The sequence below is a fragment of the Eptatretus burgeri genome, chromosome 17 (genome assembly GCF_056783735.1).
Source record: "Eptatretus burgeri isolate ZD-2024b chromosome 17, Ebu_testis_v1, whole genome shotgun sequence".
Taxonomy (NCBI): domain Eukaryota; kingdom Metazoa; phylum Chordata; class Myxini; order Myxiniformes; family Myxinidae; genus Eptatretus; species Eptatretus burgeri.
In genome coordinates this window covers 29,363,771-29,384,960 of record NC_140977.1, presented here as the reverse complement: position 1 = coordinate 29,384,960, position 21,190 = coordinate 29,363,771, and the positions used below count along the sequence as shown (strand labels likewise).

Sequence of the window (21,190 nt, the reverse complement as noted above, 5' to 3'; positions counted from 1 at the left end):
GATACAACGTTGTATTAAATGAGAATGATGGATATAAATTATTGCAGGATTGATAATAGAGTTTCAGAATTGTATGCAAATTGCACACATGAAAATTTTCCAGTTTGATGAAATCATATTTTATCCTTGAATATCATTGCTCTCTTGCATCTCCTGACACCCTGATCCAACAACTAGGTATACCACATACCTTACTATGAAGCCTGTGTGCGCGACTCATGTGCCTGTGACTCAGGCGGTGACTGTGAATGTCTGTGTACGGCCATTGCTGCGTATGCCGCTGCTTGCAATGAAGCTGGCGTCTGCATACGCTGGAGGACACCTGAGCTGTGCCGTAAGATTGAACTTTCTGCACCTCAAATGTATTTATCTGAGAAAGCTAATATGAAGTGTTTCCTATCATCTTCAATAAACCAAAGAGATAGTGTCATAATTTCAGAGATAATATACCATCAGGATTGTCAAGCACAACACTAATATGCTCAGGTAACGTTCAGGATTTCCTCTGTACCATTGATTACCAATAAGCTTTAAATTCCTTGATGGAAGTCTTATTGTTTGGTCTTATTGAACGTCCTCTGTGATTCTGTACTAAACACTATTATTTGGTGTTCATAGTTTTACTCTTTTTATCTTCCAACCACAGCTGTTTTTTGTGATTATTACAACAAACCAGGCCAATGTGTCTGGCACTACAATCCATGTGGAACGATGCCTTTAACCTGCCATAACCTTTACAAATTAAAGTTTGAGCAGCCACCACTTCTTGAAGGTAAATACCTGGGCATTCAGACTCCTCATTGTTGATATCATTTCTTTTAACCGAATTGCAAAAATAATCCCACTGTATTTTACAGGTTGCTACCCCACCTGTCCGGATTCTGCCCCATACCTGGATGAAAACTCCATGACCTGTGTACCTTTGTCCAGCTGTAGCTGCTACATTGGAGACCAAGTGATCCTTGCAGGGACTCTTGTTCCTTTACCACAAACCTGTAACGAATGGTAACGCTCTTGACCTTTATTTGGGGTTATTTTAATCAGCTCTTTCTTCAGTGACATGACATATAAGTAGTACTCTTACATTTTGGGAACGTACGAGCTCATTCGTTCAGAAAACAAGTGCTTGCAAGTTGAGTTGTTACAAATATTTGTCGAAGATTTAAACCAACAAGTTCAATTGTTTGGATTGCATTTGTGGATCAGAAAGTGAGTAGTTGAGGCTTTTGTTTGAATTGGAGGAAAAGGGGAGGGAGGTAATCTTCTTTCGATCAATATGTCGAACTTCATATATGCGGTCGGTTGAAAATGAAATCTTATGCTCCTCTTTGGAGTTATTACAAAAGTTTATGTTACATGAGATGGTTGAAGTGCAATACATTTTACAGGTCAATATTTTTTTAAGGAGGATTATTTTAACACCTTCTGAGATAAGTGCGCAGCCTGATGGAGAAAACAAGAAGTTGCTTCCCAGATAAAAAGTTGGTTTTACAAGGTGTGATTTGTAAACGAGGTAGTTGCATCCATTTCACATGAAACGTTTCGATGAGAGCTGTAGAGTATTGCTTTTGTCTGTTTGGCACTCCATTCTGAGCACACAACTCATGCTGGTTTGAATCTCTTCTAGTACATGACTATACAGTACTGATGCCGATTTTTCTGTGATCCCCCTGACGTCCTTGTAATTTATAAAAAAGTACATTGTGATATCCTCACGTATTCGGCAGCTCTGTATGAAATAACAAATTATAGATAGGCTACAATGACCAATAACATTTGACATTGTGATCATCTTCAACTTGCCTGTTTCTTCTGAGTTTGCATGTTTGTTTCTCTCACATATGGTTCTCTGGACCACAGTAATTACAATCAAATTCCTGGTAGAATCTACATCTACCAAACATGCTGTTGTCAATGCTGTCATCAATTTCCATTTCCATCTTCTGTTTTTATTCTCTTTTCCTGTTTCATCGTTAGAATCTCTTCTTCTTTCGGCTGCTCCCGTTAGGGGTCGCCACAGCGGATCATCCGTATGATCCGCATAGTGACTTGGCACATGTTTTACGCCGGATGCCCTTCCTGACGCAACCCTGGTCGCCTCTTACGACACAGGGATATGGTACACCTATTTTAACCGGGGTATACACCGGCCCAGTATACTGGTACTCATTTCGCCGACCTCGGAAGGATGACAGGCTGAGTCAACCCCCTGGTGTATATATTCAGTGGCTCAACGGGGCTTGAACTCAGGACCTTTTGGATCCCAAGCCGCTGCCCTAACCACTGCGCCAACACACCAGGCTCCTGTTTCATCTTTAGAATATCTTCTTATTTTTATTTTCATTTATTTAACCTTTCTTAACTTTCATATTTTTGTAAAAAGTGCTTTGCGGTTTTAGAGTTTGAAATTGATTCTTTACAATATGTTTTTAGTTTGCTTTCTATTTTTTTTTAACCTTTCAGAACTTTCCTTTTTCGAAAAAGTGCTTTGGGGATTACAGTTTGAAATTGATTGATTGATTACCATGACATTTTGTTCTTGTGTTGCAGCACTTGCACAAAGGGTATCCTTACATGCTCCAAAGCAGGTGATGAGATTAGTAATGTACCAACTGAATTTGATATTAATGACAATAACATAATGAATAATAATTATACCTTAAACATTTAGACATCATTATTACAAATTAAACAGCATTGGCTCTCCATTCATGCATTAAACCATTGGCTCTGGTAACATTGTGGTTATTGTGCCCTTTGTGAGTATGGGATGCCGTGTTTTGGTTACAACCTTGGCTGAGTCAAACCACAGATTCTAAACATGGTAAATATTGCTTTCTCACTTAATGCTCAACATTTAGAGGATAGAGCATGGACAAAACCATGACATGGCATCCCAAGATGGAAAGGGAGTTGGTGGGTGGGGGCGGGGGTGGGGGCGGGGGCGGGGGGGGGGTGGATTGGAGAGAGATATTTCTCCATAAAATACCCCGACTGCTGCTTTCTTTCACAGATGGATGTTGCTATGATGGGGAAATTTACAGTCCAGGAACAGAAATCTCCGTTGAAGTTGATGAACTGGAACTGTGCACTTACAACACAACATGTGGCTTTGATAAAAATGTTGAAACAAAGGTCAATTGCATCACCACAACTGCTGTACCAGCAACAACTGTTATCCCTCCTGTACTGACCACAAGAGTTCCAACCCCTCCCGCAGTAATAACGTTTACTCCAATAACAACAAAGCCCCCAACCACGACTCTGCCAAAAACGACATTTACAGTAATGACAACCATAGAAGAAATAATTCCTACAGAAACGCCAATTACTGCAGAGAGGCCACCACCATCTATGACAACAGTCCCTGTTCCAACAACAGTGGTACCAACAGCAATTCCACCACCGACTGGAGTGCCTCCGACTTTACCGCCTCTTCCACCAATCGTTCCAACTGCACCTCCACCAACGACAGCCATGCCCATTCCAACCGTTCCTGTGCCCCCAACCTTACCTCCTGTTCCAACAACAGCAGTGCCACCACCAACTGGAGTGCCTCCGACTTTACCACCTGTTCCACCAACGATGGTTCCACCTGCACCTCCACCAACGACAGTTGTGCCTGTTCCAACCATTCCTGTGCCCCCGACCTTACCTCCTGTTCCAACAACAGCAATACCAACAGCAGTACCACCACCGACTGGAGTGCCTCCAACATTACCACCTGTTCCACCAACAATGGTTCCAACTGCACCTCCACCAACAACAGTTGTGCCTGTTCCAACCGTTCCTGTGCCCCCGACCTTACCTCCTGTTCCAACAACAGCAATACCAACTGGAGTCCCTCCGACTTTACCACCTGTTCCACCAATCATTCCAACTGCACCTCCACCGACAACAGCAGTGCCTGTTCCAACCGTTCCTGTGCCCCCGACCTTACCTCCTGTTCCAACAACAGCAATACCAACTGGAGTCCCTCCGACTTTACCACCTGTTCCACCAACGATGGTTCCACCTGCACCTCTACCAACGACAGTTTTGCCTGTTCCAACCGTTCCTGTGCCCCCGACCTTACCTCCTGTTCCAACAACGGCAATACCAACAGTGGCTCCACCACCAACTGGAGTACCTCCGACTTTACCACCTGTACCACCAACAATGGTTCCACCTGCACCTCCACCAACGACAGTTGTGCCTGTTCCAACCGTTCCTGTGCCCCCGACCTTACCTCCTGTTCCAACAACACCAATACCAACAGCAGTACCACCACCGACTGGAGTGCCTCCGACTTTACCACCTGTTCCACCAATCATTCCAACTGCACCTCCACCGACGACAGCAGTGCCTGTTCCAACCGTTCCTGTGCCCCCGACCTTACCTCCTGTTCCAACAACGGCAATACCAACAGTAGCTCCACCACAAACTGGAGTCCCTCCGACTTTACCACCTGTTCCACCAACAATGGTTCCACCTGCACCTCCACCAACGACAGTTGTGCCTGTTCCAACCGTTCCTGTGCCCCCGACCTTACCTCCTGTTCCAACAACAGCAATACCAACAGCAGTACCACCACCGACTGGAGTGCCTCCGACTTTACCACCTGTTCCACCAACAATGGTTCCACCTGCACCTCCACCAACGACAGTTGTGCCTGTTCCAACCGTTCCTGTGCCCCCGACCTTACCTCCTGTTCCAACAACAGCAATACCAACAGCAGTACCACCACCGACTGGAGTGCCTCCTACTTTACCACCTGTTCCACCAACAATGGTTCCTCCTGCACCTCCACCAACGACAGTTGTGCCTGTTCCAACCGTTCCTGTGCCCCCGACCTTACCTCCTGTTCCAACAACGGCAATACCAACAGTAGCTCCACCACCAACTGGAGTACCTCCGACTTTACCACCTGTTCCACCAACAATGGTTCCACCTGCACCTCCACCAACGACAGTTGTGCCTGTTCCAACCGTTCCTGTGCCCCCGACCTTACCTCCTGTTCCAACAACGGCAATACCAACAGCAGTACCACCACCAACTGGAGTGCCGCCGACTTTACCACCTGTTCCACCAACGATGGTTCCACCTGCACCTCCACCAACGACAGTTGTGCCTGTTCCAACCGTTCCTGTGCCCCCGACCTTACCTCCTGTTCCAACAACAGCAATACCAACAGCAGTACCACCACCGACTGGAGTGCCTCCGACTTTACCACCTGTTCCACCAACAATGGTTCCACCTGCACCTCCACCAACGACAGTTGTGCCTGTTCCAACCGTTCCTGTGCCCCCGACCTTACCTCCTGTTCCAACAACAGCAATACCAACAGCAGTACCACCACCGACTGGAGTGCCTCCTACTTTACCACCTGTTCCACCAACAATGGTTCCTCCTGCACCTCCACCAACGACAGTTGTGCCTGTTCCAACCGTTCCTGTGCCCCCGACCTTACCTCCTGTTCCAACAACGGCAATACCAACAGTAGCTCCACCACCAACTGGAGTACCTCCGACTTTACCACCTGTTCCACCAACAATGGTTCCACCTGCACCTCCACCAACGACAGTTGTGCCTGTTCCAACCGTTCCTGTGCCCCCGACCTTACCTCCTGTTCCAACAACGGCAATACCAACAGCAGTACCACCACCAACTGGAGTGCCGCCGACTTTACCACCTGTTCCACCAACGATGGTTCCACCTGCACCTCCACCAACGACAGTTGTGCCTGTTCCAACCGTTCCTGTGCCCCCGACCTTGCCTCCTGTTCCAACAACAGCAATACCAACAGCAGTACCACCACCGACTGGAGTGCCTCCGACTTTACCACCTGTTCCACCAACAATGGTTCCACCTGCACCTCCACCAACGACAGTTGTGCCTGTTCCAACTGTTCCTGTGCCCCCGACCTTACCTCCTGTTCCAACAACACCAATACCAACAGTAGCTCCACCACCAACTGGAGTCCCTCCGACTTTACCACCTGCTCCACCAACCGTTCCAACTGCACCTCCACCAATGACAGTTGTACCCGTTCCAACCGTTCCTTTGCCCACAACCTTACCACCTGGTGTCACAACAATGTTGACTACTTCAGAAACATTCATGACAGAGACCGCACCAACTGCAGAGAAGCCGATCCGACCCACAACACCACCTGCCGTGGGAACAACACCCGTTCCAAAAGGTAAGAATATAAATACAATATCTGGTGTTGATGAATAACAGACTTCTCCCATAAATTAAACTTCTCTTTACTTCTTGTTTGTTGTTTTACTCATACTTGTTACATCACATCCCTTCAATGTCAAATTCTGCACGAGATCCTAAAGCTCTGACTGATGGCTAATTTGTGAAATGGGACTTTAAAAATGATATATGAATGCTGATGAGACTTTTTATGCAGGCACGATGTGCACATTTTCAAGGATTCGCTTCCACTGTGGCACTTTTAACCTTCCTTTATTTGGATGAAATCTCAAAGTGAAATGTTCTTCAAACAAAATTTTCAGCAATCACACAAAAGAGTGACCATTTCAAAATGGTTCATCAAAATTTTTGTGTTCTTCGATGCAAATCAAACTGAAGGGCCGAAGGGATCTAAAGTGTCCGAAGGTCTGTGGGGGTATTAGGGGTGGAAGGGGTCCAAAACAAAAGGGTCATTGGGATCTTCGGTGTCTAACAATATATAAAGAGTCTTAAAAGGGTCGAAAGAATCAAGAGTTTGAAGCAGTCTGAAGAGTGTAGACGTCTTTACAGGTCTCAATGGTGTGAAGGTCTCATCTCTAAAGGGTCGACGGTGTCCAAAGGCTGTTTAGTGTCGATTGAGGGTTTGTGTGGTCTTAGGGGTAAAAATTGTCTTTTGATTCAACCTCTAAAGGGTTCTCAAAGGCCGAAACTCAAAAGGATCATGGGGTCTCAGCAGTCTTCAGGGTCTGAAGGTTGAAAGTTACGTTCCAATCGGACGTAATTAATTGACTGGAGTATCGGCTTCGTGCAAACCCACGTCTGCTATCGCTGAATAATACAAAGATAATGATGTGATAATTATCATCATAAAGGCATATTTGGGAAAAAATTTGGGGATATGAAATTGCCGATGGTTGTGACAAATCAAAGATCAAGTGCCCGTCTTCCAACCCAGTCAATTGCTCGAAAGGATTGTTGACCATATTGGATTGTCCAACAAGAAAAATGCAAAAAATATCCCGACATATTTTTCTTCACAACCGGAGAATCTCTTATTGAACATGTATCATCGATGGACCCACATCTCTTCATGTTTGTGAAAAGGACCCATAGCTCTGCTATATATGATGGTCAGGAAGGGTGAATCGAAATTGATCATTGTTTGACATTGGGAGCTTTATGGATTTTCATGGAGTAGACTGATAGTTGGTGTGGGTTCTTCTTCATATTTTTGTGCAGCACATGGTTTTGAGATGCATGATTGTCTGAGGGGGTTATGGATGTGCCGTTGATGGAGTCACTTCTGTCGGTTCGGGAAGGAATTTGGAGTTTGATCACGGTGATAGCGATAACTCACCTTCTCTCCTACAAGGACACCATGGGGTCTAATTTCTGCCAACTAATGCTGGCAGACAAGGTACACCATTTGCCGTTCATCCAACAGACCCCAGGCAAAAATGGCATTCAATTCCTGCAGGAATTCTGTGCAGATGACTGTAGTAGGACCTGTTACAACGATTGTTTGTGAGAGTACGACTCTCATCTCATGTTGTTGTTCGTCTTTCGGCTGCTCCCGTTAGTGGTCGCCACAGCGGATTATCCGTTATGATCCGCATGATGATTTGGCATAGGTTTTACGCCGGATGGCCTTCCTGATGCAACCCTGGTCGCCTCTTACGACACAGGGATAAGGATTGGGTTTCGCCATGATTCCAGGCTGCCCTACACCCTCTCATAGCACGGCCCAGCGCAGAGCCCCCGTCCTCAAGAGATCCTCCAATCCAAGCCTCCAAGTTGCCGGATTACAGGCGCACGCCACTACGCCCAGTTTACTATTCTCATCTCATATGTATGTATGTGTATGTATATATATATATATATATATATATATATATATATATATGTAAAGCTTTTTCTAATCACTGACTCACTCACTGATTGACTGACTGATATGAAATATCGGTACCTTCCGGGAGAAGTCCAAAGCTGAAATTTTGTGTGCTGTTGGAGATTCAAACTGATACACCAGAAAAATATGATTTTATCGTCGGACCGCATCCATGAATGAAAATATAAATTAGTGAATCGAAATAAATGAAAAAAAAAAAAACAAATAAAAAAATGCAGGTGAGCAACCCAAGACCAGGGGGAAGCACGGTCATTTTGTTTTCCGACGGACATCGAAGCCGATCCACCGGAAAAAAAATCACACAATCGTTGGACAACATAGCAAATGAAAATATAAATGATTGAAAAACCAAATGAAGGTGAGCGACCCAAGCAGTGTGACCACTCCTTGGCTTTTTTCACAAGATCTTGGATTTTCGTTGTTCACATTGGCGTCTTGGATTTCTAAAGGTTTTCTATTATCATCGCTTTTCCGAAACCTTGTGAATTCTTGGCTTTTTTCATTGGCTCACCTTGGCATTTATGAAAATGAGGAGTGGTCACACTGGACCCAATAGAAATCGGAAGCACAGTTTATATGCTTTCACAATGTGTCCACAAGGTGGAAGCATACTACGCTCATGTGCTATAGTTTCTAACTGGAGCATTTTTGCCTGGGACGGCACAATCATTGATACCTCGCTCTGCCTGCGAGATTCCAAGATGACTGCGAGACGCAGTTTATAAGCTGGATCCATATTCAAACCCAGACTAGATGACACAAAGGCGAGTGTGCATACCTTTAGGTCATCCTGCCACCCTTTCTTTTTATCGGTAAAAACAAATGCAATTATGACTCATGTTATTGGATAAAACGGATTATGATGTGAGTTTGATGCGATAACGGATTATCGTGCATGTTTTCGACGAGAGTTATTTTGATTTTTAACACTTACACCCCATCCTTAAAGCTGTCTTTGTAAAAATTAGATCATCCACACAAAGACCCTGTACCCAACCCAAACCCAAATCCTATTTTGAAAAGAAAAACATGTATTCAAAGGTTTATAGTTTTCCAGTCTCACAATATGAAAATCAAAGTTGTCTCATGGTTCCTTTTTTGAACTAAACTTGTTCTTATTTGGAAGCCTCGATAGTTACAAGTAACTCTCATTATTATCGTTGTCGCAATAATCATTGTGATATCTTTTGCAGTCTGCACCGGAGAGTGGACAGAGTGGTTTGATGTCAGCAAGCCAGATGCAAATGGAGAGGAATATGAGACATTTAAAGCAATTGAAGCCACAGGAGCGCATTTGTGTGCACCGGACCAGGAGATCAATAATATTGAATGCCATGCCAAATTATTCCCAAATATTCCATTCAACAAAATGGTGAGGAATGGCACTTGCGATGTGAACGTTGGTCTTGTTTGCATCGAAAATGCAGTTGGGCTGGGTCCCTGTTTCAACCATGAAATCAGGGTTTGTTGTGGCATGGCTCCAACAACAGTACTTCCACCACCAACAACAGCAATTCTGCCGACAGTGGTTCCTGTCCCCACAACTTTACCACCTGTTCCACCAATCATTCCACCTGCACCTCCACCGACGACAGCAGTGCCTGTTACAACCGTTCCTGTGCCCCCGACCTTACCTCCTGTTCCAACAACAGCAGTACCAACAGCAGTACCACCACCGACTGGAGTGCCTCCTACTTTACCACCTGTTCCACCAACAATGGTTCCACCTGCACCTCCACCAACGACAGCAGTGCCTGTTCCAACCGTTCCTGTGCCCCCGACCTTACCTCCTGTTCCAACAACGGCAATACCAACAGCAGTACCACCACCGACTGGAGTGCCTCATACTTTCCCACCTGTTCCACCAACAATGGTTCCACCTGCACCTCCACCAACGACAGTTGTGCCTGCTCCAACCGTTCCTGTGCCCCCGACCTTACCTCCTGTTCCAACAACAGCAATACCAACAGCAGCACCACCACCGACTGGAGTGCCTCCGACTTTACCACCTGTTCCACCAATCATTCCAACTGCACCTCCACCGACGACAGCAGTGCCTGTTCCAACAGTTCCTGTGCCCCCGACCTTACCTCCTGTTCCAACAACAGCAATACCAACAGCAGTACCACCACCGACTGGAGTGCCTCCTACTTTACCACCTGTTCCACCAACAATGGTTCCACCTGCACCTCCACCAACGACAGTTGTGCCTGTTCCAACCGTTCCTGTGCCCCCGACCTTACCTCCTGTTCCAACAACAGCAATACCAACAGCAGTACCACCACCGACTAGAGTGCCTCCTACTTTCCCACCTGTTCCACCAACAATGGTTCCACCTGCACCTCCACCAACGACAGTTGTGCCTGTTCCAACAGTTCCTGTGCCCCCGACCTTACCTCCTGTTCCAACAACAGCAATACCAACAGCAGTACCACCACCGACTGGAGTGCCTCCGACTTTACCACCTGTTCCACCAACAATGGTTCCACCTGCACCTCCACCAACGACAGTTGTGCCTGTTCCAACCATTCCTGTGCCCCTGACCTTACCTCCTGTTCCAACAACAGCAATACCAACAGCAGTACCACCACCGACTGGAGTGCCTCCGACTTTACCACCTGTTCCACCAACAATGGTTCCACCTGCACCTCCACCAACGACAGTTGTGCCTGTTCCAACCATTCCTGTGCCCCCGACCTTACCTCCTGTTCCAACAACAGCAATACCAACAGCAGTACCACCACCGACTGGAGTGCCTCCGACTTTACCACCTGTTCCACCAACAATGGTTCCACCTGCACCTCCACCAACGACAGTTGTGCCTGTTCCAACCATTCCTGTGCCCCCGACCTTACCTCCTGTTCCAACAACAGCAATACCAACAGCAGTACCACCACCGACTGGAGTGCCTCCGACTTTACCACCTGTTCCACCAACAATAGTTCCACCTGCACCTCCACCAACGACAGTTGTGTCTGTTCCAACCGTTCCTGTGCCCCCGACCTTACCTGCTGTTCCAACAACAGCAGTACCACCACCGACTGGAGTGCCTCCGACTTTACCACCTGTTCCACCAACAATAGTTCCACCTGCACCTCCACCGACGACAGTTGTGCCTGTTCCAACAGTTCCTGTGCCCCCGACCTTACCTCCTGTTCCAACAACAGCAATACCAACAGCAATACCAACAGTTGTGCCTGTTCCAACCATTCCTGTGCCCCCGACCTTACCTCCTGTTCCAACAACAGCAATACCAACAGCAGTACCACCACCGACTGGAGTGCCTCCGACTTTACCACCTGTTCCACCAACTGTTCCAACAGTTCCTGTGCCCCCGACCTTACCTCCTGTTCCAACAACAGCAATACCAACAGCAATACCAACAGTTGTGCCTGTTCCAACCATTCCTGTGCCCCCGACCTTACCTCCTGTTCCAACAACAGCAATACCAACAGCAGTACCACCACCGACTGGAGTGCCTCCGACTTTACCACCTGTTCCACCAACAATAGTTCCACCTGCACCTCCACCAACGACAGTTGTGCCTGTTCCAACCGTTCCTGTGCCCCCGACCTTACCTGCTGTTCCAACAACAGCAGTACCACCACCGACTGGAGTGCCTCATACTTTCCCACCTGTTCCACCAACAATGGTTCCACCTGCACCTCCACCAACGACAGTTGTGCCTGCTCCAACCGTTCCTGTGCCCCCGACCTTACCTCCTGTTCCAACAACAGCAATACCAACAGCAGCACCACCACCGACTGGAGTGCCTCCGACTTTACCACCTGTTCCACCAATCATTCCAACTGCACCTCCACCGATGACAGCAGTGCCTGTTCCAACAGTTCCTGTGCCCCCGACCTTACCTCCTGTTCCAACAACAGCAATACCAACAGCAGTACCACCACCGACTGGAGTGCCTCCTACTTTACCACCTGTTCCACCAACAATGGTTCCACCTGCACCTCCACCAACGACAGTTGTGCCTGTTCCAACCGTTCCTGTGCCCCCGACCTTACCTCCTGTTCCAACAACACCAATACCAACAGCAGTACCACCACCGACTGGAGTGCCTCCTACTTTACCACCTGTTCCACCAACAATGGTTCCACCTGCACCTCCACCAACGACAGTTGTGCCTGTTCCAACCGTTCCTGTGCCCCCGACCTTACTTCCTGTTCCAACAACAGCAATACCAACAGCAGTACCACCACCGACTGGAGTGCCTCCGACTTTACCACCTGTTCCACCAACAATGGTTCCACCTGCACCTCCACCAACGACAGTTGTGCCTGTTCCAACCATTCCTGTGCCCCTGACCTTACCTCCTGTTCCAACAACAGCAATACCAACAGCAGTACCACCACCGACTGGAGTGCCTCCGACTTTACCACCTGTTCCACCAACAATGGTTCCACCTGCACCTCCACCAACGACAGTTGTGCCTGTTCCAACCATTCCTGTGCCCCCGACCTTACCTCCTGTTCCAACAACAGCAATACCAACAGCAGTACCACCACCGACTGGAGTGCCTCCGACTTTACCACCTGTTCCACCAACAATGGTTCCACCTGCACCTCCACCAACGACAGTTGTGCCTGTTCCAACCATTCCTGTGCCCCCGACCTTACCTCCTGTTCCAACAACAGCAATACCAACAGCAGTACCACCACCGACTGGAGTGCCTCCGACTTTACCACCTGTTCCACCAACAATAGTTCCACCTGCACCTCCACCAACGACAGTTGTGCCTGTTCCAACCGTTCCTGTGCCCCGACCTTACCTGCTGTTCCAACAACAGCAGTACCACCACCGACTGGAGTGCCTCCGACTTTACCACCTGTTCCACCAACAATGGTTCCACCTGCACCTCCACCAACGACAGTTGTGCCTGTTCCAACCGTTCCTGTGCCCCCGACCTTACCTCCTGTTCCAACAACAGCAATACCAACAGCAGTACCACCACCGACTGGAGTGCCTCCTACTTTACCACCTGTTCCACCAACGATGGTTCCACCTGCACCTCCACCAACGACAGTTGTGCCTGTTCCAACCGTTCCTGTGCCCCCGACCTTACCTCCTGTTCCAACAACAGCAATACCAACAGTAGCTCCACCACCAACTGGAGTCCCTCCTACTTTACCACCTGTTCCACCAACGATGGTTCCACCTGCACCTCCACCAACGACAGTTGTGCCTGTTCCAACCGTTCCTGTGCCCCCGACCTTACCTCCTGGTGTCACAACAATGTTGACTACTTCAGAAACATTAATGACAGAGACCGCACCAACTGCAGAGAAGCCGATCCGACCCACAACACCACCTGCCGTGGGAACAACACCCGTTCCAAAAGGTAAGAATATAAATACAATATCTGGTGTTGATGAATAACAGACTTCTCCCATAAATTAACCTTCTCTTTACTTCTTGTTTGTTGTTTTGCTCATACTTGTTACATCACATCCCTTCAATGTCAAATTCTGCACGAGATCCTAAAGCTCTGACTGATGGCTAATTTGTGAAATGGGACTTTAAAAATGATATATGAATGCTGATGAGACTTTTTATGCAGGCACGATGTGCACATTTTCAAGGATTCGCTTCCACTAACTGTGGCACTTTTAACCTTCCTTTATTTGGATGAAATCTCAAAGTGAAATGGTCTTCAAACAAAATTTTCAGCAATCACACAAAAGAGTGACCATTTCAAAATGGTTCATCAAAATTTTTGTGTTCTTCGATGCAAATCAAACTGAAGGGCCGAAGGGATCTAAAGTGTCCGAAGGTCTGTGGGGGTATCAGGGGTGGAAGGGGCCCAAAACAAAAGGGTCATTGGGATCTTCGGTGTCTAACAATATATAAAGAGTCTTAAAAGGGTTGAAAGAGTCAAGAGTTTGAAGCAGTCTGAAGAGTGTAGACGTCTTTACAGGTCTCAATGGTGTGAAGGTCTCATCTCTAAAGGGTCGACGGTGTCCAAAGGCTGTTTAGTGTCGATTGAGGGTTTGTGTGGTCTTAGGGGTAAAAATTGTCCTTTGATTCAACCTCTAAAGGGTTCTCAAAGGCCGAAACTCAAAAGGATCATGGGGTCTCAGCAGTCTTCAGGGTCTGAAGGTTGAAAGTTACGTTCCAATCGGACGTAATTAATTGACTGGAGTATCGGCTTCGTGCAAACCCACGTCTGCTATCGCTGAATAATACAAAGATAATGATGTGATAATTATCATCATAAAGGCATATTTGGGAAAAAATTTGGGGATATGAAATTGCCGAGGGTTGTGACAAATCAAAGATCAAGTGCCCGTCTTCCAACCCAGTCAATTGCTCGAAAGGATTGTTGACCATATTGGATTGTCCAACAAGAAAAATGCAAAAAATATCCCGACATATTTTTCTTCACAACCGGAGAATCTCTTATTGAACATGTATCATCGATGGACCCACATCTCTTCATGTTTGTGAAAAGGACCCATAGCTCTGCTATATATGATGGTCAGGAAGGGTGAATCGAAATTGATCATTGTTTGACATTGGGAGCTTCATGGATTTTCATGGAGGAGACTGATAGTTGGTGTGGGTTCTTCTTCATATTTTTGTGCAGCACATGGTTTTGAGATGCATGATTGTCTGAGGGGTTATGGATGTGCCATTGATGGAGTCACTTCTGTCGGTTCGGGAAGGAATTTGGAGTTTGATCACGGTGATAGCGATAACTCACCTTCTCTCCTACAAGGACACCATGGGGTCTAATTTCTGCCACCTAATGCTGGCAGACAAGGTACACCATTTCCCGTTCATCCAACAGACCCCAGGCAAAAATGGCATTCAATTCCTGCAGGAATTCTGTGCAGATGACTGTAGTAGGACCTGTTACAACGATTGTTTGTGAGAGTACGACTCTCATCTCATGTTGTTGTTCGTCTTTCGGCTGCTCCCGTTAGTGGTCGCCACAGCGGATTATCCGTTATGATCCGCATGATGATTTGGCATAGGTTTTATGCCGGATGTCCTTCCTGATGCAACCCTGGTCGCCTCTTACAACACAGGGATAAGGATTGGGTTTCGCCATGATTCCAGGCTGCCCTACACCCTCTCATAGCACGGCCCAGCGCAGAGCCCCCGTCCTCAAGAGATCCTCCAATCCAAGCCTCCAAGTTGCCGGATTACAGGCGCACGCCACTACGCCCAGTTTACTATTCTCATCTCATATGTATGTATGTATATATATATATATATATATATATATATATATATATATATATATATATATATATATATATATATATATACATATATATATATATATACATATATATGTAAAGCTTTTTCTAATCACTGACTCACTCACTGATTGACTGACTGATATGAAATATCGGTACCTTCCGGGAGAAGTCCAAAGCTGAAATTTTGTGTGCTGTTGGAGATTCAAACTGATACACCAGAAAAATATGATTTTATCGTTGGTCCGCATCCATGAATGAAAATATAAATAAGTGAATCGAAATAAATGAAAAAAAAAAACAAATAAAAAAAAATGCAGGTGAGCAACCCAAGACCAGGGGGAAGCACGGTCATTTTGTTTGCCGACGGACATCGAAGCCGATCCACCGGAAAAAAAAAAAATCACACAATCGTTGGACAACATAGCAAATGAAAATATAAATGATTGAAAAACCAAATGAAGGTGAGCGACCCAAGCAGTGTGACCACTCCTTGGCTTTTTTCACAAGATCTTGGATTTTCGTTGTTCACATTGGCGTCTTGGATTTCTAAAGGTTTTCTATTATCATCGCTTTTCCGAAACCTTGTGAATTCTTGGCTTTTTTCATTGGCTCAGCTTGGCATTTATGAAAATGAGGAGTGGTCACACTGGACCCAATAGAAATCGGAAGCACAGTTTATATGCTTTCACAATGTGTCCGCAAGGTGGAAGCATACCACGCTCATGTGCTATAGTTTCTAACTGGAGCATTTTTGCCTGGGACGGCACAATCATTGATGCCTCGCTCTGCCTGCGAGATTCCAAGATGACTGCGAGACGCAGTTTATAAGCTGGATCCATATTCAAACCCAGACTAGATGACACAAAGGTGAGTGTGCACGTGGAACATGTCTTTCAATCCAGACAAATCTCACACTCTCACTATGTCTCTTCGAAAGGACCGTTTACAAAACCCCCCATCCACTTTCTCAACAATCCTCTGGAAGAAGTCTTTTCTTTCAAGCTTCTGGGTCTCACTATCTGCCATGACCTTTCCTGGGAAAGTCACATTTCCAACCTTGCCTCAAAAGCCAGTCGCCGACTGGGAATCCTCCGTCGTGCTAAGTCCTTCCTCGGCCCTCTTGAGCTCCTGACCACTTACAAAGCTTTTGTCCGTACCCTGATGGAGTACTGCTCTCCCCTCTGGGCTGGTGCTCCTGCCTCTCACCTTTCTCGACTTCACGCTGTCGAAACCAGGGCTTTTAAGATCATCGGCATCTCCCGCAATGAAGCTGAGTCTTTGGGCCTCTCACTCAATCACCGCAGGTTAGTCGGTGGTCTTTCTGTCTTCTACCGACTCCTCTCCAGCCTTGCCCCCCCTGCTCTCTCTGCGATTTGTCCCAACCACATTTCCACAGGGCGCTCAAGGTCCGCCAACAACCCCCTTCTGGTTAAACTACCAAAATCACGAATCACTGCTCATGTTCACTCTTTCATTCCTCTTTTTTCCCGCCTTTGGAATAAACTTCCTCACTCTATTCTTTCCCATTCTTCCCTCCAGGCTTTCAAAACAGCTGTTCACCACCACCTCTTATCTTCCCCCATCCAAATCCTCGATCTTTTCTCCCCCCGATAATCCACCCAAGCCCACTTCCTTCAATTCTCCTGCTTTCCTTCCTGAAAGTCCCTGTAATGTCCATCTTCTCCTCGCCATGTTCCCCGTCCCATCCCCATCCCTCTCCCTTCCACAGTTCACCTGTGTCTGTTCCCCAATGTTTTGTCCCTTCCACTCCCGCCCCTCTTGTCTCATGCCTCCTTGCTGTGAGTTGTGTGTTCGCTCTCATACGAGCCTCGACCAAGGTATACAAAAAAAAAAAATACCTTTAGGTCATCCTGCCACCCTTTCTTTTTATCGGTAAAAACAAATGCAATTATGACTCATGTTATTGGATAAAACGGATTATGATGTGAGTTTGATGCGATAACGGATTATCGTGCATGTTTTCGACGAGTTATTTTGATTTTTAACACTTACACCCCATCCTTAAAGCTGTCTTTGTAAAAATTAGATCATCCACACAAAGACCCTGTACCCAACCCAAACCCAAATCCTATTTTGAAAAGAAAAACATGTATTCAAAGGTTTATAGTTTTCCAGTCTCAAAACATGAAAATCAAAGTTGTCTCATGGTTCCTTTTTTGAACTAAACTTGTTCTTATTTGGAAGCCTCGATAGTTACAAGTAACTCTCATTATTATCGTTGTCGCAATAATCATTGTGATATCTTTTGCAGTCTGCACCGGAGAGTGGACAGAGTGGTTTGATGTCAGCAAGCCAGATGCAAATGGAGAGGAATATGAGACATTTAAAGCAATTGAAGCCACAGGAGCGCATTTGTGTGCACCGGACCAGGAGATCAATAATATTGAATGCCATGCCAAATTATTCCCAAATATTCCATTCAACAAAATGGTGAGGAATGGCACTTGCGATGTGAACGTTGGTCTTGTTTGCATCGAAAATGCAGTTGGGCTGGGTCCCTGTTTCAACCATGAAATCAGGGTTTGTTGTGGCATGGCTCCAACAACAGTCCTTCCACCACCAACAACAGCAATTCTGCCGACAGTGGTTCCTGTCCCCACAACTTTACCACCTGTTCCACCAAGCATTCCAACTGCACCTCCACCGACGACAGCAGTGCCTGTTCCAACCGTTCCTGTGCCCCCGACCTTACCTCCTGTTCCAACAACAGCAATCCCAACAGCAGTACCACCACCGACTGGAGTGCCTCCTACTTTACCACCTGTTCCACCAACAATGGTTCCACCTGCACCTCCACCAACGACAGTTGTGCCTGTTCCAACTGTTCCTGTGCCCCCGACCTTACCTCCTGTTCCAACAACACCAATACCAACAGCAGTACCACCACCGACTGGAGTGCCTCCTACTTTACCACCTGTTCCACCAACAATGGTTCCACCTGCACCTCCACCAACGACAGTTGTGCCTGTTCCAACCGTTCCTGTGCCCCCGACCTTACCTCCTGTTCCAACAACAGCAATACCAACAGCAGTACCACCACCGACTGGAGTGCCTCCTACTTTCCCACCTGTTCCACCAACAATGGTTCCACCTGCACCTCCACCAACGACAGTTGTGCCTGTTCCAACAGTTCCTGTGCCCCCGACCTTACCTCCTGTTCCAACAACAGCAATACCAACAGCAGTACCACCACCGACTGGAGTGCCTCATACTTTCCCACCTGTTCCACCAACAATGGTTCCACCTGCACCTCCACCAACGACAGTTGTGCCTGCTCCAACCGTTCCTGTGCCCCCGACCTTACCTCCTGTTCCAACAACAGCAATACCAACAGCAGCACCACCACCGACTGGAGTGCCTCCGACTTTACCACCTGTTCCACCAATCATTCCAACTGCACCTCCACCGATGACAGCAGTGCCTGTTCCAACAGTTCCTGTGCCCCCGACCTTACCTCCTGTTCCAACAACAGCAATACCAACAGCAGTACCACCACCGACTGGAGTGCCTCCTACTTTACCACCTGTTCCACCAACAATGGTTCCACCTGCACCTCCACCAACGACAGTTGTGCCTGTTCCAACCGTTCCTGTGCCCCCGACCTTACCTCCTGTTCCAACAACAGCAGTACCACCACCGACTAGAGTGCCTCCTACTTTCCCACCTGTTCCACCAACAATGGTTCCACCTGCACCTCCACCAACGACAGTTGTGCCTGTTCCAACAGTTCCTGTGCCCCCGACCTTACCTCCTGTTCCAACAACAGCAATACCAACAGCAGTACCACCACCGACTGGAGTGCCTCATACTTTACCACCTGTTCCACCAACAATGGTTCCACCTGCACCTCCACCAACGACAGTTGTGCCTGTTCCAACCGTTCCTGTGCCCCCGACCTTACCTCCTGTTCCAACAACACCAATACCAACAGCAGTACCACCACCGACTGGAGTGCCTCCTACTTTACCACCTGTTCCACCAACAATGGTTCCACCTGCACCTCCACCAACGACAGTTGTGCCTGTTCCAACCGTTCCTGTGCCCCCGACCTTACTTCCTGTTCCAACAACAGCAATACCAACAGCAGTACCACCACCGACTGGAGTGCCTCCGACTTTACCACCTGTTCCACCAACAATGGTTCCACCTGCACCTCCACCAACGACAGTTGTGCCTGTTCCAACCATTCCTGTGCCCCTGACCTTACCTCCTGTTCCAACAACAGCAATACCAACAGCAGTACCACCACCGACTGGAGTGCCTCCGACTTTACCACCTGTTCCACCAACAATGGTTCCACCTGCACCTCCACCAACGACAGTTGTGCCTGTTCCAACCATTCCTGTGCCCCCGACCTTACCTCCTGTTCCAACAACAGCAATACCAACAGCAGTACCACCACCGACTGGAGTGCCTCCGACTTTACCACCTGTTCCACCAACAATGGTTCCACCTGCACCTCCACCAACGACAGTTGTGCCTGTTCCAACCATTCCTGTGCCCCCGACCTTACCTCCTGTTCCAACAACAGCAATACCAACAGCAGTACCACCACCGACTGGAGTGCCTCCGACTTTACCACCTGTTCCACCAACAATAGTTCCACCTGCACCTCCACCAACGACAGTTGTGCCTGTTCCAACCGTTCCTGTGCCCCCGACCTTACCTGCTGTTCCAACAACAGCAGTACCACCACCGACTGGAGTGCCTCCGACTTTACCACCTGTTCCACCAACAATGGTTCCACCTGCACCTCCACCAACGACAGTTGTGCCTGTTCCAACCGTTCCTGTGCCCCCGACCTTACCTCCTGTTCCAACAACAGCAATACCAACAGCAGTACCACCACCGACTGGAGTGCCTCCTACTTTACCACCTGTTCCACCAACGATGGTTCCACCTGCACCTCCACCAACGACAGTTGTGCCTGTTCCAACCGTTCCTGTGCCCCCGACCTTACCTCCTGTTCCAACAACAGCAATACCAACAGTAGCTCCACCACCAACTGGAGTCCCTCCTACTTTACCACCTGTTCCACCAACGATGGTTCCACCTGCACCTCCACCAACGACAGTTGTGCCTGTTCCAACCGTTCCTGTGCCCCCGACCTTACCTCCTGGTGTCACAACAATGTTGACTACTTCAGAAACATTAATGACAGAGACCGCACCAACTGCAGAGAAGCCGATCCGACCCACAACACCACCTGCCGTGGGAACAACACCCGTTCCAAAAGGTAAGAATATAAATACAATATCTGGTGTTGATGAATAACAGACTTCTCCCATAAATTAACCTTCTCTTTACTTCTTGTTTGTTGTTTTGCTCATACTTGTTACATCACATCCCTTCAATGTCAAATTCTGCACGAGATCCTAAAGCTCTGACTGATGGCTAATTTGTGAAATGGGACTTTAAAAATGATATATGAATGCTGATGAGACTTTTTATGCAGGCACGATGTGCACATTTTCAAGGATTCGCTTCCACTAACTGTGGCACTTTTAACCTTCCTTTATTTGGATGAAATCTCAAAGTGAAATGGTCTTCAAACAAAATTTTCAGCAATCACACAAAAGAGTGACCATTTCAAAATGGTTCATCAAAATTTTTGTGTTCTTCGATGCAAATCAAACTGAAGGGCCGAAGGGATCTAAAGTGTCCGAAGGTCTGTGGGGGTATCAGGGGTGGAAGGGGCCCAAAACAAAAGGGTCATTGGGATCTTCGGTGTCTAACAATATATAAAGAGTCTTAAAAGGGTTGAAAGAGTCAAGAGTTTGAAGCAGTCTGAAGAGTGTAGACGTCTTTACAGGTCTCAATGGTGTGAAGGTCTCATCTCTAAAGGGTCGACGGT

General features: G+C 47.3%; 1 protein-coding gene across 1 annotated transcript in view; it reads left to right on the top strand.

Annotated features, from left to right (window-relative positions):
- The window catches only part of LOC147009643 (uncharacterized), a 104,217-nt gene that overhangs the window by 33,185 nt on the left and 49,842 nt on the right, over positions 1–21,190 (top strand). Inside the window, 8 exon segments of the mRNA XM_085863154.1 lie at positions 178–334; positions 647–772; positions 858–1,005; positions 2,551–2,588; positions 3,014–6,181; positions 9,286–12,989; positions 12,992–13,448; positions 17,588–20,572. Coding sequence (XP_085719280.1) covers positions 178–334; positions 647–772; positions 858–1,005; positions 2,551–2,588; positions 3,014–6,181; positions 9,286–12,989; positions 12,992–13,448; positions 17,588–20,572 — 10,783 coding nt within the window.